Source organism: Pteropus medius, unplaced genomic scaffold (genome assembly GCF_902729225.1).
Source record: "Pteropus medius unplaced genomic scaffold, Ma_sr-lr_union100, whole genome shotgun sequence".
NCBI classification, from domain to species: domain Eukaryota; kingdom Metazoa; phylum Chordata; class Mammalia; order Chiroptera; family Pteropodidae; genus Pteropus; species Pteropus medius.
The window spans coordinates 7,227,678-7,252,526 of NW_024344437.1; the positions used below are offsets into that span (position 1 = coordinate 7,227,678).

A 24,849-nucleotide genomic window follows, 5' to 3' on the forward strand; every position below is an offset into this window, starting at 1 on the left:
CTGTTACAAGAAGCAGAATCTGTTTCTGATTAAGAACGTTTTTTTATTCTAACTAAAGTATCTGCTCATTTTCCAAGTATTCGCATGCATCCATGTTGCCTTTCAATTCTTTTCAGTCATCAATCCATTCTCATTGGCTTTCAATAAAAAAGAATTTTCTTATGAATGACATATAGTGTGCTTTTCATTTGAAAATCTACAAGGTTGAGAATTTGGCCAATATATTATATAAATATTGTGGATCGATCTTAGATTAATGACTTTTTGCTTTAATATATTACCACAGTTGTATGGCTGTTTTGCCACTAGCTCATAATAATAGCCATTCCCCCAATTATATTCTATTTATCAAAGCATTACTACCAATTGGAATTATTAATCACAACGTAGAAACTTCTAGAAAAATTGCGGGTGTCTCTTTCTAAAATGATGACTTAAACAGTTCAAGGAACCAATTCCTCATCTGAGAATTTGTGCTTTATCACAAATCGCATGTGTGTATGACTGGGAAAAAAATCTTGAGAGACCCTTAGGATGGAACCACGTTCTGTATTAGTTCAGCAAGTGATCACGTCCAAATCTGCAATGACCATTTTTTTAAACAGATGTGGAAACTAATGTTCTCCTTTTAGCATTCCTTTTTATTTGTGGTCTTACGTTTTCCACTGAGAACTTGGATTTATGTTAGGAAATTATTGAAGAACTTGATCTTCACCTCACCCAGACCTGCTCCATCAGTAACGTTTGCATTGCAGAAAACGCTGCTATGATGACCGGCCAGCAGGGGGCACTGTGTGGTGCGCTCTCTGACTTCAAGGCTGGTGGAGGTGGTTTAAGGAATAAATATTTGATGTGGCCAACATAGCGCTCACCTTGTCAGAAGAGAGGAAGTTCTTCTGCTCACCCCCCCAGCCCCTCTTTCTGTCACACACATATACACACGATGTTGAGACGAATGGGTGGATGGATTACAGATTGTGTGTCAGGTGGACAAGAATAGAGAAGAGCTCGCTGGAGAAGGTGAGCTGTTGGGTGAGCTTGGGCTGTTGGCTCGGAAGAAGAGAAGGAATGTGGTTTGACGTTTCTTCCACATTCAACCCTGATCTCCTGGGTCAGCCCCTCTGGAGACTTCCAGTGTTTCCCTTTGCTTCCACCTTTGCCTCAGCCCGTCTTCCGATGTTGGTGTCTCTACTTCCTGAGCCTTCTCTGCTTTGAAGGCTGAAGCCTCTCCCTTCCTGTCCACTGGCCCCTCCGACCCCTCCGACACTGCGGTTGTGCCTAACAAGGGATGGTAATGGTTGACTTTGTGTTTCAACTCGACTGCCACGGGCTGCCCCGATATTTGGTCACGCATCAGCCCGGGTGTGTCTGTGAGGGCGATTTGGGATGAGATTAACATTCGACTTGTAAACGGAGTAAAGCAGATGGCCCTTTCTAGTGCACACGTGCCTCATCCAACCAGCTGAATGAAAAGGCCGAGCGGGAGTGGACTCCTCCCGCCTGATGGCCTTGGAGCTGGGACATCGTCTTCTCCTGCCTTGGGGCTGGAACTGCACCATTGCTCTCCAGTGTCTCCATCTCGCTGGCTGTGGATCTTGGGACTTGTGAGACTGTATAATTGTGTGAGCCCATTTATACTAAATCTCATTCTCTCTCTGTGAATACATCCTATTGGTTCTGTTTCTAGGGAGAAACTGGCTAATGCAATGATCCTGTTTGGGGAACTGAATTACTCTCTGAAAAATAGATTGCCCTGTCTTCCCAGAAAACAGGGTTTTGTTTTGTTTTGTTTTGTTTTTTTTGCATTTGTCACTTTGGGAACTTTTATTTGGTAGTGCAACATTAGGAGCAGCTTGACAGTCCAGCTTGTTTTATACTTTATTTTTATTTATTTATATTTATATGTATTTTTTAAATTGAAGAAATGATTTAAATTATTTTCCTCCTGTCTACCTCCCCCTTCCCCCCTCTCCCCTCCCCTCTAGTAACCACTAGTCTATTGTCCATGTCCATGAGTCTCTGTTTGTTTGTCCTGTTCATTTGTTGCTTTCAGGTTTATATCCCACATATAAGTGATATTATGTGATTTTCAACTTTTTCTGTCTGGCTTATTTTGCTTAGTATGATTATTTCAAGATCCATCCATGTTGTTGCAAATGGCTGTATTTCATCTCTTCTTATGGCTGAGTAATATTCCATTGTATATATGTACCACAGCTTCTTTAGCCAATCATCTATCGTAGGACACTTTGGCTGCTTCCATGTCCTGGCCACTGTGAATAATGCTGCTATGAACATCGGTGTGCAAATATCTTTTTGGATATAGGTTTTCAAGACTTTGGGGTAAATACCCAGTAGAGGGATTTCTGGATTATATGATAGATCAATTCTTAGTTTTTTGAGGAACCTCCATACTGCTTTCCATAGTTGCCGTACCAATTTTGCAGTCCCACCAACAGTGTATGAGGGTCCCTTTTTCTCCGCATCCTCTCCAGCATTTGTTATTACTTGTCTATTGATTGTAGCTATTCTAACAGGTGTGAGATGATATCTCATTGTGGTTTTGATTTGTATTTCCCTAATAGCTAGCGATGTTGAGCATCTCTTCATATATTTCTTGGCCATTCGTATGTCCTCTAGGTAGAAGTGTCTGTTCGGGTCCCCTGCCCATTTTTTGATTGGGTCGTTTGTTTTTTTGTTGTTATTGAGTCGTATGAGTTCTTTGTATATTTTGGATATTAGGCCCTTATCAGAGGCATTGCTTGCAAATATATTTTCCTATTCGGATGGTTGTCTCTTTATCTTGCTCATGGTTCCTTTTGCCGAGCAGAAGCTTTTTAGTTTGATGTAGTCTCATTCGTTTATTTTAGCTTTTACTTCCCTTGCCTTTGAGGTCAAATTCATAAAATCCTCTTTAAGTCCAAGGTCCTTGAGTTTCGTTCCTATATTTTCTTCTATACATTTTATTGTTTCAGGTCTTATATTCAGGTCCTTAATTCATTTTGAGTTAATTTTGGTGTGTGGTGATAGACAACAGTCCCGTTTCATTCTTTGCAGGTGGCTTTCAAGTTTTCCCAGCACCACTTATTGAAGAGGCTTTCCTTTCTCCACTGTATGTTTTTGGCTTTTTTTGTTAAAAATTATTTGCCCATATAAATATGGGTTTACTTCTGGACTCTTGATTCTGTTCCACTGGTCTGTGTGTCTGCCAATGCCATGCCGTTTTGATTACTGTTGCTTTGTAGTATCATTCGAAGTTGGACAGAGTGATGCCTCCAGCCTCATTCTTTTTTCTCAGGATGGCTTTGACGATTCGGGGTCTTTTGTGCTTCCATACAAATCTGATTTTTTGTTCCATTTCTTTAAACAGTGCTGATCGGATTGTGATGGGAATTGCATTAAATCTGTATGATACTTTAGGTAATAAGATCATTTTAACTATGCTGATTCTTCCAATCCAAGAAAACGGAATATCTTTGTATCTTCTTCGATTTCTTTTAATAAGGTCTTATAGTTTTCATTATATACGTTCTTCACATGAGAAAACAGTTCTTAAAGTAGGACCCATTCTTCCTGCCTCACACACAGCCAGGACCCTTCTTTGGGCTGCAGCCCCCTCCGTGGGCCCCTCTCTTGCTGCAGCTCATACTCAGAGGCGTCTTAGTGGCATATAGATGACTTTCTTGCCAAAAGCAGAAAGACATCTATTTTAGGGGATAATCTCCTTTGGCTGATGAGTCCATTCCTGGTTTATGAAAATTTGAGCTCTCCACTTAGTTCATCACAGAAACTGGAAAGTGCACAAAACCTAACAGAAAAATCACAATTAAAATGAAACATTCGAATGTAGAATGTGACAATTATGTGAGAAATTCACAAAAACAAAAATGATGTAGCTCGCCGCAGGTTTTCGATATCTTATAAATTCCTTAAAGTCTTTGCAGCACCAATGACTGACAGTCTTGCTTTATATTCAGACCTACGTGAAGTGTCTGGCACTCTACACCTGTGAACTCTGGGTACCATTCACTTCACTTCCTTTCCATCTTCCCACTTTGCTTTATTGCAGCATCCCGTGAGATCTGCATCATTATTGTAGTTCCTGGACTCTGCCTGCTCCAGAAGTGACCTTTTGGACTACTTATGATGACCTCCCTTTGCAACCAGCAGTACCACTGCCTCGAGACTGAGAGCAGAGGCTTGGAGAGTGTGAGCAGGATGCATTTAGTCCCGTCTCTTTTGGTACTCGATTTCAGAGTCCTTGTTTGACTTGTGGCATGTCAGCACCAAGGATGGCCTTAAACCTTCCCCTTCCATAGGGTTCATTTCCTGGATTTGTAAAGGGTCCACCGAATTCTTAGTGAAGGCCAGCAGTCTTGTAATTAAATGCAATAGGCTTCAAACCGTTTTGAGGCAATTGTAGAATTGGGCCTGAATTGTGATTCTTTGTGTACCGGTTTGCCTTTAGACCAGATATTTTCATAACAAATATTTGTTCCTTTTTATCCAAGTTAGAGAATCTCAATGAAAATGATCTTGAGCTTGGTAGTGCAAAATTAAATAAGAGTCTCACAACTCATTTTCATTTGATTTTATCATAAAGTTCACAAGTTTTCTTGTAAAATAACTGAATAAGATCTCTTTTTCAATGCTGCCATATGTAAAGATATTAACCATAAGCACCAAATGTCTTGCATTTGAAACTGCTTATCTAAGAGTTATACACAATGAAAGATTTGCCTGGCAGTGTGCTTTGTCCTCAAAATACTGTCTTCTCTCTGTTAATTTCTTCTCAGCCCACATTTCTATGTGAAGTAAACTGCTTTGTGTCCAGAGCTCATTGAGTAAAAAAAAAAAAAAAGAAATATAATGGTAATAGGACACACTATTTAATATGAATTATAGGGAGTCTCTAATTTATGAATTTATGTGCAAAGGTATATTTATAAGTTGATTGATTAAAGCCTAACCCATTTTTCTCATTGGATGTGCATTTTAAACAGGTTGAAAAAGCCTATGTGAGCGATAAGAAGGTGCTACAAAGCATTAGAACACTAATGAGACCCAGCCTGAGTCCGATTAGTGGGATAAGGCTATAAGATAAGGCAGTATCCCACCTTCTTTTCCCAGCTGTAGACTAAGAAATAGAAAACGTGTTGAAAATAAAATATGTCAGTGTGAGCTTATTACCTTTTATTCGTAACTGGTGAAATTTTAGTAGTTTAGTAAGATGAACTGAACATATCTAGTGAGGTGGTTTTATGTTAATGTTGACAGGCCCTGTTTGTCAGCAGGAATTTTTGTATGTGAATGTAATTTGGGGGGGATGATTGGCAAAGCAACAGGAGTTGATGCCGGACAGGAAGGACGCTAGGCTTTGCTGTCCACTGGTGCATCCTCTTGGGTGACTCCCAGGGGTGCAGCGATGTGTGTGGGACATCATGGTCAACGGGGTGTCAGGGGGCCCACTGGGGGAGGCCTTCGCATTCAGTGGGCTCTCTCATTCTTCTTTTTCGTAAGTTCAGTACGTTCTTCAAAGTTAAATGAATGAAACTGCTTACGAAGACATGAACAACCTTCTTAGGACATTGTATTGTCGTCTTGTCTTCTACCGCCAATAATCCAGAACTCCCTACTGAGTGAATATTTTGAGAGGGGAAAGGTGAACAGCATCTTACGGGGACCTGGGTAGAATGGAAGGTTTCTAGAACATGATCGTGGGGACTGTCTCAGCTCACCCCGTCCGCTCCTTCTGGAGAGGTCTACAAGGGCCCCCCACTTTTTCAGGCAGTGCCGAACACTCACTGTACACCGGGCACACCCAAGGAATGCTTTTCTCCCTGTGGCTCAGGAGAATAAGAACAGCGATGAATGCTTTTCTCCCTGTGGCTCAGGAGAATAAGAACAGCGATGACTGTCTATACCCCTCAACATGGATTTATCGCCCTCATTTGGAAGATGAGTATGAAGCTGGTTTAGTTTCTGGGTTTCTGGTGCCTTGTTTTAAGAGGAAGTCACACTTCAAGCAGCTATGTCATTTTAGATTTGCCTTTTGGAAACAGCTGTCAACTTTGATTTTTCTCACTGCTGGAAAATCGGACTCAGACATCATCTCTGGGCACTTGCTTTGTGCTTCGTTTTGCAGATCAGACTTCCGTAGCACTTTGTGATTTGTGACAGGCAGGTAGCCCCAGACACGCCTTTTTGTCAGGCCCTATTTTTTAAGGGTTGCTCCCCACACTAGCTGGATATCAAGAGTTACCAAGAGGAACGTGTCCACCATACACATAACCAAGTTCTACCCATCTCGAGTCAAGTTCCCTAGGGGATGAGTTTGCACATTGCTATTGCTGTCAGATCTTGTCTTCCCCTCAGAATCTTCCAAATGCTTTCCATCTCCTGAAGACAAAAAGGGCGGTGTGGGCTCATGAGCTCCAAGACCCAGGTTGGCCCTTATGGTCTCTTCATTCTTCTCCACGTGGCCCCACCCACACTAGCCCTGCTCATACCGACCCCACCCCATGGGCCCGCCCGCACCAACCCCGCACCACCACGGGGCCCACTCGCATTGGCCTCACCCATACTGGCCCCGCCCACACTGGCACTTCACTGCTTCTCCAGGACCACAGGACCTCTTGCCCCTAGCATTCCTGCACTTGTGTGTCCCTCTCTCTGAAAATCTATTCCCCTGTGCACCCACGTGGCGTGTTCCTGCTGCTTCACCTCCTTTAGGGCTTAGCTCACAGGAGTCACCGTCACTTTGGGGAACAACTTCTTCTGCTGGCAAGCACTCTCTTTCATTTATTTCACCCTGCAGATGTTCTTAGCCCTGGCACTGTGAACGGTATGTGTCTCCCATCCTTCTTGTATCTTGTAGTGTTCATCCAGATCGACTTCAAATGGGAGATTCGAAGAAGTCTACCTCTTCAAGGATGGCTGCCACTAAAGTGTGGTCCTTGGACCAGCATCAGCCTCACTTGGGAACTTGTTAGAAGCACAAAATGTCAGGCCCACTCCAGACCTACTCAATCAGAATGTGCAGGCAGTGGTCAATTTACATCAAATCAGCTGGGCCATGGTGCCCAGATGTTTACTCAAACGTTATTTTAGATGTTTCTGTGCAGGTTTTTTTTTTTGATGAGATTAAGATTGAACTTGGAGGACTCTGAGTAAAGCAGATTGCCCCTCCTCTTGTGGGTGGGCCTCACTCAGTCAGTTGAAGGCATGAATGAAACAAAATCTAACGTATGTGGGCAGGAAGGGATTCTGCCAGCAGTTGGCCTTCAGACTTGAGTAACATCATCGGATCTTCCCTGGGTCTCCAGCCTGCCTGCCCACCCTGCAGATTCTGGATGTGCCAAGGCTGCGCCATCTCATGAGCCAATTCCTTAAAATAAATCTTCCTCCCTCTCCGTGTATATACACGCCTGTTGGTTCTGTTTCTCCAGAGGACCCTGACGGATACATTTTAACAGGATCCGTAGGAGAAGCGCTACCCTAAATAAACTCTTCTGGTAGAATCATTTTGATGGGTGCTGCCTTCAGCTGTTTGTAGTTTTATGCGTTTAATTATGTAACAGGACATGAGTGTTGTGTATTATGGTAATTATTTTAATGCTATTCAGTAGCCATCTCCTAGAGAACAATAATCCAGAGAACTATTGATTATGCTGATTCTATATTTTAGGATGAAAATGTCTTAGACTCATTTTTCTAGTTTCCGTAGGGTAGAAGTTGGTGGGCTTTCCCTCTGTCACCCTACCCGGCATAAACGGGATCTCTTTCCCCCTCAGACCCTTACCTTCATGGCCTTCAGACACGTTGGGCCCCCTTAAGCACACATAGCATTTCATTCAAGTTCACACACGGATATGGTCAGTTTGCCAGTTGTGTTTGCGTGTGTCTGTTTTATACAGATGGAGTCTTCGGTTCAAAGGCTATAGTCAAACTGTCTTCCAAGATGCTTTCTAAAGGCTGATCTTCGAGTGTGTGCATTTTCACGTTTCCTTTATGGTCGGCGTTGGCCGCTCTGGTCTGTTTCAGTGGTCAGTGCTGCCATGAAGGAATGCGTGATGTCCTACGCTGCAGTTAGGAAAACTTGGTTCTGTGAGCAACGCACACGAGTTCGATATGTTTTCCTAGTCTTTAATGAACTTAATCGGCTAGTTTATTCTGTCTGGCAGAATTTTACAGGGACATCTCATTATCCTACAGGGCTACGTAAATGAGTGGAGACTCCGTGTGAGCGAATTTCTAGCTGATTCAGTGATATTCCTTCAAGTGTCATGCTCTTCTAAGTTTCAACTGTTTTATAAGTGGCTTTCATATAATTTCTCATGCATATGTTTAATACCTTAGAAAAAGGAAGGCTAAAACTTTAAGAACAACTCTGATCCTTTTGTATTATAAAACACCAGGCTCTCCTGCCATGGGGACAATCTTCTCTGAGACAGTGGCAGTAAAAGGTACATGGGACAATTTCCTGCTTCACCGAGTGACCTCAGGCCGCTATATCTTTTGTCGTCAGCTTTATCTTTTATTTTGTCATTCCGGGATTGCTTGCTGTCAGGTCTTACAGCAGTACGCGTGCCTCAAGTGTTCTGTCTCCTGAGCTCTTTGAGTTTGGTGCTTTTAATTGGATGTGTGTTTGAAACCTGCTAGATAATCTCGCTAGAATATATTTTAATTAAGACTGAGCTCAGAGGCATGCCTTCAGAAGATGAGCTAGGCGTCAGGCAAGTACTTTCCTGCAAATGCCTTTGAGCGGCGGAAGGAGGTGAGGTTCATTTTAACCCTTTAGGGTCTCAGTTTATGCCTTTGGGTTATTTCATTGTGTACTTATCATCTGCTACGGGCTGTGTGCTGGCAACATTTGAAGATGAAGTAAACATTCTTACAGTTCTCAGAATGTATGCTGGTGGTAGATAAGTAAGAATATCCTAAAGCAAAGCAGAGACTGCAGGGTAGTGTAAACACCATACTGTGGGCGTGGGAGAGCAAGAGTCTTCGTGGATTTGACCAAACTTAACGGAAGATACGAGGGAGGATGGGAGGGTAAGATGGGAAATGTAGTTTAGTTATGGAGTGGACATCCCAGGAGGAAGCAAACTGTGAGCGAAGGTGGCTAAATAAAAGGTATGTGGGAGGAATGGAGTTTATGCAGCTGTGGCCAGCGTGAAATGTGTGGTGAGCATTTAGAGAGGACTGATGTGCTACCGTTCCCTGGGGAGGTTTCGTAGTCAACTTTCTGCATTGAATCGGTAGCTCTGCTGTGTCACAAATCCTGGAATCATAACTCTGCCTTGCTCACGTGAGCTGCTTGACTGGTGCTTCTTTCGAATGCTTTCATTTCAGCGTTCCGATCTTTCTGGGATTGGAACGTGGACCGCTTTCTGTTTCGTGGCCCTCGAAACATACCTTCCTTCGAGGAGCATTCTTTATACGCTCACTGTGTTCGTAGTAACATAGCTGCTAGAATTTCCCTGTGAACACTGTGTGAAAACTAAGCAAACACGTACGTAATCGAAATTCAAAAACGAAGATCACGTTAGGTTTTCCTATGGGTGCCTGCTTTTACAAAATGAAGCTTTGTCCCAGAGGAACAGTGCGGCGATTTAGTTGACCTGAGTTTTGAAATATTTTGTTTTTAAAATTACTTGTAAAATTTTCGGAACCGTGTTCTCTCGTCTTTTGGAATTTGGGTCTCTAACGATAGCCGTGTTTCTCTTTCCGTTCGCAGCACGGCCAAGTACAGCGTGCTGACTTTTCTACCTCGATTCTTGTATGAGCAGATTAGAAGAGCTGCTAACGCCTTCTTCCTCTTCATTGCCTTATTACAGGTAATATTTCTTAAAATGTTATGTAAAATTCACACCCTTAATTACATGGGAAATGAGATTTTTGCCGAAAGGTCGCTTCGCGGAGAGAGGGGTCATAATACTTGGAAGTAATCCGCTTCCTTCACCTGGTCATCGTTCGCATGACTAAACGTGATCTTCGCATAAAGGCAGACTGCTTTGGGGTGCGCCTTAAGGGAAATGGTACATAATAAAAGGGGCATCGAAAACGGCGTACGGGTCATACTTTTAAGCCGTTTGCTGTTCAACACATAGCGATGTTGGCTAAAAATTTTAAAAATACGTAGCAGGTAGTTTTTAAAATGAGATGAGTGGTTTCGGGATGACAGAAATGGAACAGAACTGCCAAAGAGTAAGTGGCGAGCACCGTATACGTCTATTTTTTTCGTCAAGAGGATTTTAATTTGTCAACTTCTGTCTTTTGGTCTCTTGTCTTGCAGCAAATTCCAGATGTATCTCCAACGGGAAGATATACCACCCTGGTGCCATTGATCATCATTTTAACAATTGCAGGCATCAAAGAGATTGTAGAAGATTTCGTAAGTTTTTGCTCTCAGATAGTAAAAACCTTGCATTGACTAGAACTCATAACTAACTCATTTGTGGCTTTGGGATTTTTGTTTACCACAGACCATTGGTCTGTAGCTTAAGTAGCCTCTCAAGGTTCACGATGGTGTTTTGGGAAGGAACGAGGCCATGCAGTGTACTTCATGTCTGAGTGATGACTCAGAAGTGGTTCACACTATGTTTTTCAATATGAGTTCTTTGGACCCCATTTGATTTTATCCCTGATGCTCCTCACATCCTCCTGTAGAGCTGGCTCATTTGGGTGGCAAATGAAGGACCGTTTTGCTGGCTGGCATAGCAGCACTGTGCTGGCTGTGCCTGAGATGGTTTTACGAGGGTCTTCTCCCTCCTCACAATTAACTCAGTGTATCTCCAAGTTCATTGGCTACAACCATATCTGTACCCTTTCCTTTTTTCTATCCCTCCTCTTTTCTAGCTGGCTCTGTGCTTTCTCTCCCCCTCATCCGCCCCCTCTTTCCCTCCCCGGCTTCCACTGGCAGTCTCTAGCACGTCATCATACATTTTTCTGGGAATAGGTAAATGAATAAATGTAACACAAATCAAAGCAAAAGTACTTTGCCCCGGAAGTTCTTTATCAAGAAAATGAATTCAATTTTGTTGTTGTTGATTTATCGTACTGAATAATTCTTTCATTCTGATCTAGAACAACAGAGTGAGATGTTTTATACTTCAAGGTGCTTGTTCATTGTTAGAACCCAAAGGCAATCCAGAGTAGCCAGCACCTCCATTCACTGCATTTGTCTACTAAATTCTAGCGAGTGATGCTGGATCCCACTGAACTGAATCTTAGAGCATTTCCGTGCTCAGCAGTTGCTTTCCTTGCCTCGTTTTCTCTTTATTGTATTGTTTACAGTTTCAATTTGGAACTTTCGAATCTAAGATTTTTTTTTTTTGCTTTCTATAATAGAAGCGACATAAGGCAGACCATGCAGTTAACAAAAAGAAAACGATAGGTAAGATACCGGGCTGATTGCTTTTTCCACTGGAAAACCTAAGAATAAGACCTGAGCTGAAGGAATTTTAAATAAGTAGTCAATGGTTTTCAGCTAATCGGGGGAAATGATCTATAAACATTTTAAAGAAAGAGCAAAATGACCAACCAATGCAACAAAATGTGAGTCCTGGCAATTATGATATGAATGGGATTTGTGTATTTTAGAATTTTAGAAAAGGTGGTAATTCCCAGGAGCTGACGTATTTTATATCAAAAAAAGTTCAGGCGTTCATATCTTTGGTTTATAATTGCTTTCTACGTCTCTCTATCTACTTTTTATTGTACTGACTTCTGGAAAATTAGCTCTGTGTTGTTGTGGTGTTTTTCTGTTTGTTTGTTTGTTTGTTATAATAGTAGGATGATTTTTTTTCCTCCTGGGCTAAATATGAATAGATTTAATGTCTACACACATTTATATTTGCATATATACATTAATGTATATGAGGTACATAGGTACACAGATTGGGACTCCATTTGGGGGAAGGGGGTATTGTACCTTTCTGTCTAAGGATGTAGTGTGTCGAGATTACTAAGTAGAATTTTAAAAGGAGCCTTGTGGATTTCAGAAAGCTGCTTTTATTTCGATTATCACCAGTGTTAACCGATGTGTATTTTTTTTTTCTTTTTCAGTGTTAAGAAATGGTATATGGCAAACCATTATGTGGAAAGAGGTAAAAACTAATTTTAAAGATATGCCAGAAAGTATTGGTTTGGAGACTTATAATTAATTGCTAGTATTGATTACAGTATAAGTTTGTGTTAAGACTTAGGTCATCTCAGTTTAATGTAAGTTTTACACTGAGGAGTTTTCCGACAAGGTTTACTTAGAACCGATGATGCATGTTCACTCTGTTCCCTGCATCTTCTAGAAGATGCCTACCGTGTCAGTTCGGAGCTGTGAAATTCATCGTTCCCGATGGATGTTTCTGAAATTTCAAAGCATTTTCTAGTTCCTAAGTCCAGTTCAAGAAACATTTTCCCTGGTCTTCTGTTCTCTTCGACTAAATTCAATTTTTAACAAAAAAAAAAATTTTTTTTTTTAAACTTTTGAGATTCTCCCTTCTAACATTTTTGGTGGAAAGGGCATTGGGTTTATGATTACCATTTTACGTGAAGTGGTGGGGTAGGGGTTTGCGAACCGTCCCGTTTTGATTCTGAGGCAAGGGTGGTTGAGCATGACCACTGCTTGTCGCTCCGAGCTTTACGACAGCAAGAAAGGCTGGCCTCCAGGTCTGTCCCTGCAGGTAGGAGGTCTGCAGGGTTTGGGAACAGTGTGGATTTTTGTGATGAATAGAAAATGTAGAAGAAATGCTGTGCCTCTGGGTTTCCCGTATGTGATGAAACTAGCTTTTTAAATGAGCCTGTTTTAGCTGGACCTCCTCCGCGGTCACAAAATGCTTTTGGGGGGCCAATCTCATTACTCCAGGATTCAAAGCTGATTGGCACGGTTTCCAAAGAAAGTTAATTTTCAGAAGGGTGACTTATAATAGTTTCTCTTGCTAAACGTTCAGTGAGCGATGTTTTACAATGCCCTTGTGATCTTTGAATCTGCGAGATGCCTGTGCCATGGTGACTGCGGCCTTCATCTCTGTTTCTGTGCTGTTCTTACTTGTTATAGACACCCCTTTACAGTGTTTTGGGGTAGCGCTTCTGCCTCGGTAGCACCCCAGAAGGCCCGAACCGCAAGCAGTGACTGACCTCACTCTCGTTTAGAAGTGTGGTAGTTCTTGGTCAAAATTATGGGCTTCACAGGGAGGACGTGCCGCCATTGCTAAGGGAATACGCAGGTTCCCCGTGGACTTAGGAACGGCGTGTTTCTCCAAGGTTCCTAGTGCCACCCCGTCCCCATCCCCAGAAAGGCACTACCACTGGCTGGAGTGGAGAACGATGTGGATTTGGGATGTTGGCACTACTCGAAACAGCAGGAAATGCAGTACCGATCCCAGAATTCTGGGCCCAGGAGTTGATGGAGTTGACAGCCTCGCTGACTCCTAAAGCTCAGTGCTGTTCCCCACACACAGTTAGAGGGAAAAACAAAACCAGAAACAAACCCCAAACCCCCAACCAAACACCTGTTATCCGCTTTGCCACCTGCATGTTTATTTCAATTAAAAATGCATCTCGTTTGCGTATTTGAATGGCGCTCTCGCCTCGTCCATCACGAAGCAGAGCCCTGCCCCTGCGGCATTCCCTCCAGTGGCTGTCGGACTTCAGTGGGCACCTCGGCCACCTGGAGGGCTGGCGCAGTGCAGAGAGCTCGGTGGGCCCCGCTTTCAGACGTTCTGATTTGGTAGCTCCAGGTGGGGGCCCCAGAATTTGCGTTTTTAACGAGTTTCCGAGTGAGGCGGAAGCTGCTGGTCAGGGGCCCTCACTACGGAACTGCTGACGTGGTGACAGTGACAGGCACCTAGCTAGTGTGCGGCGCAGGTGCTGAACCCCGTGCGCGGGCACGCTCCAGGCGCTCTGGGCACACCTGGGAGGGGCAGGCAGGGCTTCCCTCATGAGATGCTCTGATGCTCTCTTGAAGGATGAACAGGAAGTAAGCAGTTGAAGACAGAGGGAATTGGAGGAAGCTGCTGTGTTTGCAGGCGCATCAGCAGAACTGCTCAGAATAAGCATGAGAATATGGGAGAGGACAGATGACGAGAGAGCGGCACTAGCAGATGCCGGAGATGGCAGGCAAGGTGGAATTGGCGATCTTTAAGCTTCCCAAAGCCATAGCCGCTAGTCCAGATCACCGAAGCGCAAGCGAGCCACCCCAGGCTGTCGCTGAATCGTTGGTAAATGCTGAGAGGGAGGTCTGGGGTGGATGTTGGCAGCTTTGGTTGACTTTGAGACTTTTGGGCTATTCTTCGAAATTAAAAGATTCGAGGAATCCTCTGAGGCTGGTGTGGTCTCTTTCTACCTTCAGAATTCTTGCTCTAGGTAGCTTCACACACACAAGGGACAACCAGGCATAAGAAAACCAAATAGAAAACCGTTTTTAAACAAAATTCCAAGTAGTTTTTCACGTACATGAAACTTCTTGGTACTTTGTTACTGGGATATAAATGTTTCTTTATTTCTATAATAAAGAGAGGAGAAGGGCATAATTTCTCTTGTCCTCCCACGTCAAATTAAAAAAAAAAAAATCCACTGCCTTTTTGCTTTTGGAAACATGATTAATTTTTTTCTGTTTTTTTTTTTTAAACTAATTGCTGTTTCTGTCTCTTTTTTTAATGTAATTAAACTTTGTATAAAATGTTTTTACACTTAAAAACATTTTTAATTTTCATAGGTATTTCTTGCTTTTGTTCTGATGGTTAAAATAGCTCTGCAAAATTTATTCTTTGACTTCTCTGTATTATGGAATATGCTTTAATCAAATGCCTTCCTTTTGCCTTAAAACTGGATACAACTTCAGACGTACAGTTGTGCTGGAATGTAATTTCTACCATCCTTCTCCGCGTCGAGCCCAGATCTTCAGACTTCCCCACATGCTTTGATAAGCAATTCACAGCGCTAGTAGGACATTTTTCACTTAACCCTCCTTTTTCTTATAGAAAATTAAATATGAGACCCTGACAGGCCATTCTCCCAGCTTGCAAGATCGAGTAGTTTTTCACACGCATTACGTCACATGAAAGTTTTGATTTCTAGGATGATGGTAGCATGGGTTAGAATAAGAAACAGAAGGCACAGTGCCCATCTTGAGTTTTGAAATCGTTAGTGCACTAGGAGTGGTCTTTCTTTTTGTGCCCTCAGAGAATTCTGCCACCTTCGACTTTCACACTCACAGTGCCCATTCCCTTACACGCCTGCTGGGACAGGCAGGTGACATGTGCCTGATTCATGCCAGGTGCTTGCATCTACTTCCTTAATCACGCATCGACCCCCACACGGTCAGTGGTCGTGTCTTCCTATTTTAGAAGCGAAGACATGGGAGCTCAGAGAGGTGAAGGGCTTGTCAAGACCCCAGATCTAGCGTGTCTGTGAAGCTTGGATCTGAGCCTGGGCCTGTCGGACTCTGTCTGGCCTGGTCTGTGATGTTATTGAAAGGATTTATAGACCCTTGACCATGGCAGTCCTGTTGAGTCCTGTTCCAGTGGAGTTCCAGGCTTGGGGTCTCTGTCCGATGGAGCCCGTCTCCCAAGGTGGTCTTTGACTTTGGCCATGATTCTTTTCCTGGCAATTTCTTGAGGCTATACAGATCTTCTCTGTTTTATGTGATATATTTCCAGGGGACCTTTCCGATGGACTGTTCATGGGTGAATTTAGTATTTCCTTTTCCTCAGACCACTGGCCAGATCACTCAGTTTTGAATCTTGGTTCTAAGACACTCACCAGCTATGTGACCTTGATCAAGTTAAGTCGAACCTCAGTTTCCTCATTTGTAAAATGAAGAAAATTTACTTGTGTTACCTCCATTGATCCTCACCGTGACCCCATGAACTGTACCATTACATAGACGAGAAAACTGAGGCACACAGAGCTTACACGACTTGCTCACGGTGACACACAGCTCAGAAGGGGAACACACCGCCGGGGGATTTGAACCCAGGGCTGTGCGTTTAACCTCTCTACCCAACTGTGTATGGCTGTGGAATTGTCCCACAGTCGAAGCTGTGGAATTTGTAAGTGGATTAAAAATTGTAAGAAAACAAGACATTGATAGTTCTGACTCCTCTTTTGCGCCCTCCCCATTTTTTTTTTTTTTTTTACTTTTATTTCAGCATTATTACAAAGAGGCGATAGCCTCATTCATCTGTATCAAAAGATTTTCCTTTTTGTTTTTCTCCAGGAAAATAACTTGGGCTTCTCTGTCTTAAACTCCGTGGCGTAGTTACAGAGTAATTTTTATTCAACTATTTAAGCATGTTATTCGTTTTTTTGTGCTGTCTTTTCTTTCATGCGTCTCTGTCCCTGTCCCTTCGTTTTCTAGGTGACAGTGGGAGACATCGTGAAGGTTGTCAACGGCCAGTACCTTCCGGCAGACACGGTCCTGCTCTCCTCCAGGTCAGGCGTGAGGCACTGGGCACGTTTATTTTAAACGTTAAGAATAAACTATTAAACGGTGACTGCGGAAATCTCTAGCTGCCCTTTTTCTTCTACCCTGAACAGGCCTTCTCTCTGGCCTGTTCTTCCATTGCCTGTCGTTTGCCCTTTTCTTGCCTTAATCTCGAATTTTTTCTTTCTCCCGTTCATTCCTTTGTACTTTCTGCGAACTCTTGACATTTGGCCATTCATTTTAGTCTCACGGCAATTGGGGGCTGTTCTCGCTTGTAGGGACACGCTCAAGGGCCGTGGAGTGATTCCTTCAGTCACCTCTAGGTGGCAGCATAGCCGAGACTTCAGATCCAGGCTCCCGATGGGTCCAGCCCACCGCCTTCCTGCAGAACCCATTGCCCCACTTTGCTAGCGACTCATTTGTCCATGTTTCGCTCCCTTTTATGCCAAGTATTATTGCCACGCTGTCTAGGTAGTTTTGTGCTAGAAAGGTATCATCACTAAGTGGCATAAATAACGGACACACAGTCCTTGACTTTTGGTACATAAGGCCATACATTGGAGAAGGAATGGCGAAATTAGAATGAGAATAGACTTGTGCTCTTGAGTTCAAGGTTAAACAATATGATGCTAACACTAAGCTTCCTGTATTCCTGTTGGGGAGCATAGATGCTCACACCATTGGCGTTTTCTTTGATCGCAGGCAGTGTTTCTTTTATCGGACTTGATCGCACTTTAGATTTTAAGCCTTAGCGTGAATTTTCTGCTGGAGAGCAAAGGTTTAAAAACAGACCCCAGACCTGTAAATGGGCAGAAGGACCACGTACACGGGGCAGCATTCGTGTTTGTCCCTACCGAATGGTCACAGACAAGTGTGGTTCCCTGGTCGTCTGGGACCCGAGGTTTGGTTGTGGCCCTCAGACGACCAGGTTGGAACATGAGATTGTCTGTCGGAGCCACCATCACGTTTTCGGGGTGCTCGTCCATCTGTGAGTCTGGGCTTCGTGCCAGGCAGCCTGCTGAGCACACTGTCCATTTAAGCTCCCAGCTCCACATGCAAAAGGCAGAGCTGGAACACCTGCTGAAGCCGTGTGGCCGATGCTGGCAGCGCCAGGGTGTTTTCGCTGGGCTGGTGGCTCACGAAGCCCGTTCGCGGAGCTGTCAGCTGTGCTCCCTAAGCCGAAGGGCTGCCATGCTTATTTCCATTGTTTGACTTTTCCATCCTTAAAATTAGGTATTTGATGACGGTAGTGGAAGGCGCAAGGTGAGTAAAGCTTCACCAAGCCTCTGCCTTGATGCCTGAACCCTTCTCGCTGTAATTTTCTGTGAAAGGCATGTTTGTACTCGCCGTGCCAGGGAGGCCCTTTCAGTCTCAGACTTTAGGGGTCACCCACCTCTGTGGGTTGGGTCTCAGCTGGAGCATCATGTGCTTGTCCTAACTGGTCCCTCCCTGATTTCACCCTCTGTCATTTCTGTTGACTCGAGGCCAAGTGGTCCTTATGTGGGGCCCATAAGGCATCGGGCAAACTACTTTGTATTGGTGTTGACCCCAAAGATGAGTGTCTATCTTTCTACTCAATCGCTACCACTCAAGTGGTTGTTTATGCAGTTGACCTTGAGCACCGTGGGTTGGAAGCGCGTGTGTCCACTTTTATGTGGATTCTTTTCAATAAATCCTGTCCTGTTCTCCATTCGTGGCTGGGAGTCTGGGGGCCGGCTGATTCGTGGACGGGACCTTACTGACTCGAGTGTTTTCTCTCTGTCTCTCTCTCCGTAGTGAACCTCAGGCAATGTGTTATGTCGAAACAGCTAATCTAGATGGAGAAACAAACCTTAAACTACGTAAGGTAAAGTTACCATTTTTGACTTGTGTTGTGAGGAGGCCCACATTTCAACTCTGTCATCCCCACATGTACCAGTCAGTGATTTTTCTAGAGGGAAAAAAAATGTTCTGCCATAAAAGATCACGCCTTAACCCTCATGGTGTCTAGGGGAAGAACATGCCGTTTATTATGAAGGGAACACCTCGAGAGTGATAGCAGAGTGAAAAAAGTGGGCTTCGTCCAAGTCTATTAATTCTAGAATGAAAAATCTTTTTAATACCATAGACATTTGACGCTTGATCCTTAAATTTTATGCTGCATAAAGATGATTTTGATAATTCTGTCCACTTATCTTTCTTTTCATCTTGGATATTAGATTTGGATTTTTTTTTTTTTTTCCTGTTAAGAGTTACTGGGTGGTAGATGTCATTCTGTATGAAAGGGATACTTTGTTCTATGTTTATGACCAGTGCCGGAATATAGCTAAAGAGGGAGTTTGAGTCGGCGAATCATTATCAAACATGATGTGTCCAGCACAGTGGTGAATCGGAGCTTTCAGCTTCCTCGAACTCTTTGGAAAGTGGGCATTAGATCGCTGTCTGTGCAAAAGCTGCCTCCACATCATGCGTGAGGGCCGGCAGTTTGATCTCTTAGCCTCCTGGATGACTCGGTTTCAGATGATTCCTCACGTCCTTCAGGCTGACAGCCTACCCCTGAAAGACTGTATTCAGTTTTCTATCTCGGTTTAACATTTTAGGGTCTGAGTAACACCGCCGACATGCAAACGAGGAAGGAGTTGATGAAGTTATCTGGAACTATCGAATGCGAAGGACCGAACCGCCACCTCTACGACTTCTCTGGAAACCTAAACTTAGATGGGAAAAGGTGCCGCTTTCCCTTTTCTTAGTGTGTGTGGTGTTTTGTTCTGTTTTTTTTTTTTTTTCCCTCCTAATGGGACTAAGAATTACTAGAGCTTTGGAAGATATCACTTTGTTTCCTAGTTTTGTAATACTTCAAAAACAGTGAGATTTCTTCATGTTTAGCTCAGATAGCAGACTGAGCTTTTCCTGAAACAAGATTTCAGTCAGTTTTAACTTTCCCTTCAATTTAAGGAAAGAATAGATTTTTGTGAAGAAAAACAGCCAGAGGGCCTTGAAAAAGGTTCACAGCCCTGGCCTGTTCTTTCTGTATATATTACCTGCCAGGGAGGAGAGATGGCTTTGACTGCGTAAAAATTGTCCAGAAAAAGCAGAAGAGAGGTGTCTGAGGTGTATAAAAGCTAATATGTTTATTAGAGAAGCATTTTTTTTTTTTTTTGCTAACATTCTTTTAAGTAGTATTCGATTCTAGAAAGTTGAATGAAAGGAACCAACAACAATTATTATTTTTTTTTGGAATATTCAGCACCCTGTTGTCTATATTCTGTTGTCTTTGTCCTCTTGGCATTGTTTTATCGTTGGAGAATCACTCCTTGTCGTTATGTTGGGATGCAGTTTCTACCTTGGGCCCATCTTTAGTCTGCACGCTTCTTCCCAGTGCTTCCCGCCTTTATATTTTGAACAGACCCAAAGGGAAGGACTTGATCATAGGAATCTACCCCTAGATAACCATGATGACACCTGTGACTGACTGCATCTTGGTTTCTAGTGGGTGTGCAGAGCCGTTCCGTAGGCTCCCATTTTGAATTTCTACATTATTACTCAGCTTTTTATCCAACCGTTAAGTCATCCTTGACAAATTTGATATGACAGCTTTATTGCTTCCTCCCCGCCACCCCCCTCCCCCATTACCATAGACTATAAAATAAACTAGGTTTCCCAATTGAGTAAATTTCTGGTTATTTTAGCAATTTTCTTTCTGAGTATTGAGCTTCATAACAGAGTTATGAGAGACAAAATTCCCACTGTCATTTTATAGGAAAAACAATTTTTTTCCTGTAGTGATGAATGGATAAGACAAACTTGTTTTGCGCTTTTTTTTTTTTTTTTGGATTAAGCCAGTGGTAACCTTTATTGCCTCCCGTTTTTCAGTGTAAAAGTTCAAATGTGACTAAAGGAAACATTCGACTTGTTGTGGGTTTATGTTTAAGGGGGAAGCTCATGCTCATTTGTCAGACTATGATTAAATATAAATGTTGTTTCTTATTTTTAGCTCGGTTCCCCTTGGGCCTGACCAGATCTTATTAAGAGGTACACAGCTTAGAAATACTCAGTGGGTCTTTGGCATAGTTGTTTATACTGGACACGACACCAAACTCATGCAGGTAAAACGTTTCTATGCTGAAAAACAATGCTGGTTCTAGTCGTTTTTTTTTTTTCTTTCTGTTTTTATTGCATAGAGTAGAAATGCAGACGTCGCATTTAGGGAACTCAGATTTGTCTGTGAACCTAAATTTATTTTGGTTCTTTAGGTAGTATCTCCTGGAATTCTGTCCTTGTATCAGATATGTGTTACCTCTTACTTGAAATATCAATGGTCTTTGTTTCCCGGATTTTCGGGGGACAGTTAGTCTGACTTATTTTATCTTTTGGACATAAGCAGGAACTTGTTCGTTTCTTTCTTTCTTTCTTTCTTTCTTTCTTTCTTTCTTTCTTTCTTTCTTTCTTTCTTTCTTTTCTTTTTCTCTCTCTTTTTTTCTTTTTCTTTCCTTCCTTCCTTCCTCTCTTGCCACTTCTGCTCCTCATCACATTAATCAGGGTTTTACATTAAATTGTCTTATTTAACTGAATTTCAGACAATGTAAAATCAGTGAGTTTTAACTGATGTTTATTCTTCATTCACCAAAAAAAAAAAAATAAGTTAAAATGATTTTGCTCTTTCTCTTTGTTAATGTGTTTTAAATTATTAGTTGCAAATTTGCAGCTGACATCTATATTATGACATATTTTGCCAGATAACTTTCAAATTCCGCAGAAATCAATATCTCTGTGTGTCATTTCTTATAGTTCTTTGGTATCACTTGGCATCTCATTTTACTAATGGTCGCTATTAATGAGAACTGGCTTTTCAGCTTGTCTTCCTTTTATATGATTTCAAAATTACATATTTAACTATATTTCCTAATTTAAAAATGTTTAGTGACCCCCGTGCACCAAATCTTGTGCCCAGCCGTATGGAGACAATAGTAAAAGGCCTGATCTTATGCTCTGGGAGCCCCACAGACTACAGAGTAATAGGGACAAGGTCCCTATTATGACAATGTTTTGGGGTGCATACAGAAGGGTCAACCAAGCCAGGTTTAGGCTATTGACTGGCTAGTTACTAGGAATGATGTTAAGAAGCACGTTTTAGATGTGGGCTTGGAGAAGGGAGGCTCTTATGTTGATCCACTCTTCAAGGTCAAATGATGTAGGAGGAGAGAGTTAAAAACCTACCAGGACAGGTGCGGTGATAGACCCCAGTTTCCACACCAGCTGGGGCATGTAGTGGAGACAGAGGAGGGAGGTGGGGCGGGTTAGAAGGGTCGGGAGACTTACCGAAGGTGAAGAAGATTGTTGAAGTTGCTGAGTGACAGCTTCTCAGTGTGTAGGGTGCTTGTCTTTGGGTTTCTGGGGTGAAGGGACATGGGAGCAGGAAGCTGAAGGTCGAGCCATTAGAAGCTGTTTGATGTTGAGCATTAAGGACTGAGAGACTAAGGCATTCGATGAGGTTGCTGCTGTGGTTTTGAAGATTGGTTAATGGCAAGGCCGGGCTAGAGACAGGTACCATAGCCCGACTGCTCAAGCCTTCGGGGAACGAGGGGGAGTGCCTGAGAAGTCAGACTTGCTGAGGAAAGAGACAGAATATTGTGTAGCCACATGGCATGAGTTTTACAAGTAGGTTTTTTAACCTGGCATTGGAGGAATAAAAGGTCGAAAGTATTACTGGGTCCCCTATACGCACTCGGTAGTATTGTCTTCAGATTCCGAGCGAGTCTCCTGCTTGAGGGGGCTTCAGGAAGGAGCATCCTCGCTGGGCAAGGCACGAGGCAGGGGAGCAGCTTCCCAAGGAGGGCGAGGACAGAGGCGTTGGTCTCAGAGTGGTAGGGCCACCCCCGCCAGCCTGGTGTGTTGGAATGGTTACAGAGAGTATGCGTGTGGGAGGGGACCCGCGGCAGCTAAAAAACCTGAGTAGTTGGCAAATGCTGAGAGGCGGTTCTTGGACGGATGAAGATCACTCAGCGTATCTGAGATGCGCCCGGTCCCTCTTCCCACGAGGTCCTGGCCCATTCACAGGCGCGGAGGAGAAAGCTTTAAGTTCGTCGGTTCTGAGAATTCTGTACGCGAAGACTTTATCTTGATGAGTATGTGAGCGCTCTGCTACCTGGTAGGTGCTTTCCGCCTTCCCAAGCCCAGGGCCCTGCCCACTGTCTGACACTTCTGGAGCTCCGCCAAGCACTGATCGCTTCCGTTTTTTTATGAAGTGATGCAGAGATCACAAAGATCTAGCTCCGCTTTGGGCAGGGCCCCAGGACTAGTTTTCAGATTATGTGTATTTCAAACTTAACCACTCTCCACGATTTCCTGGGGCGCTGGTTGTCTTCTTGGGGTGTGATCCTGCATCTCTAGATCATACTTGGATCATATGGCTTTGTGGCTGAGGTGTGAGAGATAACTAAGTTGCACTTAAAATGATCCCATCATCCCTTAGTGAGCAAGGCATACATTAAGTCGCCTCATGGAGTTGATATCCATGAGTGTGATGGGCATTTCTCCTTGCACCTGGACGTGACTGAGCTCTTTGCAAAGGTTATTACACGTTGACTCTTCGAGTACAGAATAATGGGTGGCCCCAGAAACATCTGTGCTAGACTCGCTGTGCCTTTGGGGCTGAAACAACAAGTCCAAAAAACGAGCTTTCAAAAGGAATAACACACAGAGCCGGAAGCCATCCCGTTTGTGAAATAACGTTTTTCATCCGAACTTGTGCATTTCGACCACAGAAAGGAAACACGATCGCCTTAGGCCTTCTCTGCTTTGTTTTTCAAACTCTCACCTCAGTGCCTCCTACTCTTCACGGTTCCCTCGCTTTATGGTCAGTGCAGTTACATGTAGAAATATTTCAATGTCTATCCTTTCTGCTGGTTGATTTAATGGGAAAGAGAGAGATGATCACAGTAATGACAGCGAATACTTAGTGTCCATGTCCCCTTCCAAGCGCAAACTCATTTATTCCCCCACAATGGCTCTGTGAGGAAGATACTGTTATTTCCATGCTTTAGACGAGGACACTGAGGCCCAGAGGGTCTGAGTAAGTCACCAAAGGTTCACAGCCAGTAAGAGAGAGAGCGCTGGGATTCACACCTTGGCAGTCTGGCTCCCGCGTCCGTTTGCCTAACTAGTATTCCACTGACGGCTTTCTGAAGAGGAAATGAAGTGTGTAAAGTTCAGGGCAGATATAAGCTTTCACAGAATCTGACATTTTGGCCTGTTTCTATTAGGGACTCCATTACTCAGAAGTAGCAGTGCTTCCTGAGAATTTAAGAGAACTTACAATGCTGGTCAGAACTTGCCGTTACAAGCTCATCATTGTTAAGTTGAAATGGTCAGCGGATGGGCACAAAAGGGCAGAGCCGGAAGCCCCAAGCTTTGGGCTCGCCTCCCGAGAGCCGATTGTCACCATGACAATGCACACGGTTAGGCCTAACACAGCGCGGAGTGGGTCTGCTACAGTTCTGATGGAAGTCGGATATAAAGGGGTGAGGTCTGCCAGCAGGGCAGTGTCCCTTTCTGTAGGACACTGGAGGAGGCTCTAGAGGAGAACCTGTGCCTTGCCTCTCCCAGCCCTCCAGAGGCTGCCCGGATCTTGGCTCACAACCCCCGTCCCCCGTCTTCAGAGGCGGCGGCGTGCATCTCTTTGGCCATCCTTCTGTAGTCACAGCGGTCATTCCCATCGCCCCGTGACTGTAACTGGGGAGGGATCTCTCCTTTTCCTGCTCTTAAGGACCCATGTGATTAAATTGGGTCTATTTGGATAATCCAAGGTAATCTCTCCAAGTCAAGGTCCTTAATTTAATCACACCTGCAAAGTCCCTTTTGCCATGTAAAGGAACATATTTACAGGGCCCAGGTATTAGGGTAGGGACATCACTGGGGGAGGGGGACCTTGTTCCACCCACCAGTACCATCTTCAGAACATTTTTAATGAAATGACTTCAGGTACATGCCTGTCTAGTGCAAACAGTTCTGTTGGCTTTGCCACTGCAGAGAAGATAGTGTCCCCAGTGTTCCGCCTGGGATGCGGTGGCAATCCTTGAATCTGGCTTTAACGAGTCTTTCTGAACTCGCTTCTAAATGCTGGCCTCTGTTGGAGCAGGGCTGGCTTCCCCAGCAGCAGTGACAGACGCAGCCGGCTAGGCTGCCTCTCTGCTTTCGTCCGCCTTCCCGTTTGCATCCGGTTTGTGGTTTGGGAGTCCCTTCAGGTTTCCACTGGCCACCCGAGCGTCCCCGACTCTTCCCGCTTGTTTTACGTCCGGTTTCGCAAACGAATTCCTTGTCTAGCTATTTATTTTGACACATGTTAATGTTCCAGTTTGCATGATAGATGTGTATGTGTTTGTGTACGTCTCTTTTTTTCCCCCCTCAATTAAATTGGAAGCTGTTGTAGGGAAAATGAGTACTTC

At 43.7% G+C, this 24,849-nt stretch overlaps 1 protein-coding gene across 1 annotated transcript in view; it reads left to right on the forward strand.

The window, feature by feature from the left end:
* ATP8A2 (ATPase phospholipid transporting 8A2) overlaps nucleotides 1–24,849 on the forward strand; it is a 236,978-nt gene that overhangs the window by 28,821 nt on the left and 183,308 nt on the right. The window contains exons 3-10 of the mRNA XM_039873056.1: nucleotides 9,740–9,839; nucleotides 10,298–10,396; nucleotides 11,353–11,398; nucleotides 12,070–12,110; nucleotides 16,361–16,434; nucleotides 18,203–18,272; nucleotides 19,006–19,133; nucleotides 20,400–20,511. Of these exons, the coding sequence (XP_039728990.1) occupies nucleotides 9,740–9,839; nucleotides 10,298–10,396; nucleotides 11,353–11,398; nucleotides 12,070–12,110; nucleotides 16,361–16,434; nucleotides 18,203–18,272; nucleotides 19,006–19,133; nucleotides 20,400–20,511 (670 nt within the window). The remainder of the gene's footprint in view (nucleotides 1–9,739; nucleotides 9,840–10,297; nucleotides 10,397–11,352; nucleotides 11,399–12,069; nucleotides 12,111–16,360; nucleotides 16,435–18,202; nucleotides 18,273–19,005; nucleotides 19,134–20,399; nucleotides 20,512–24,849) is intronic.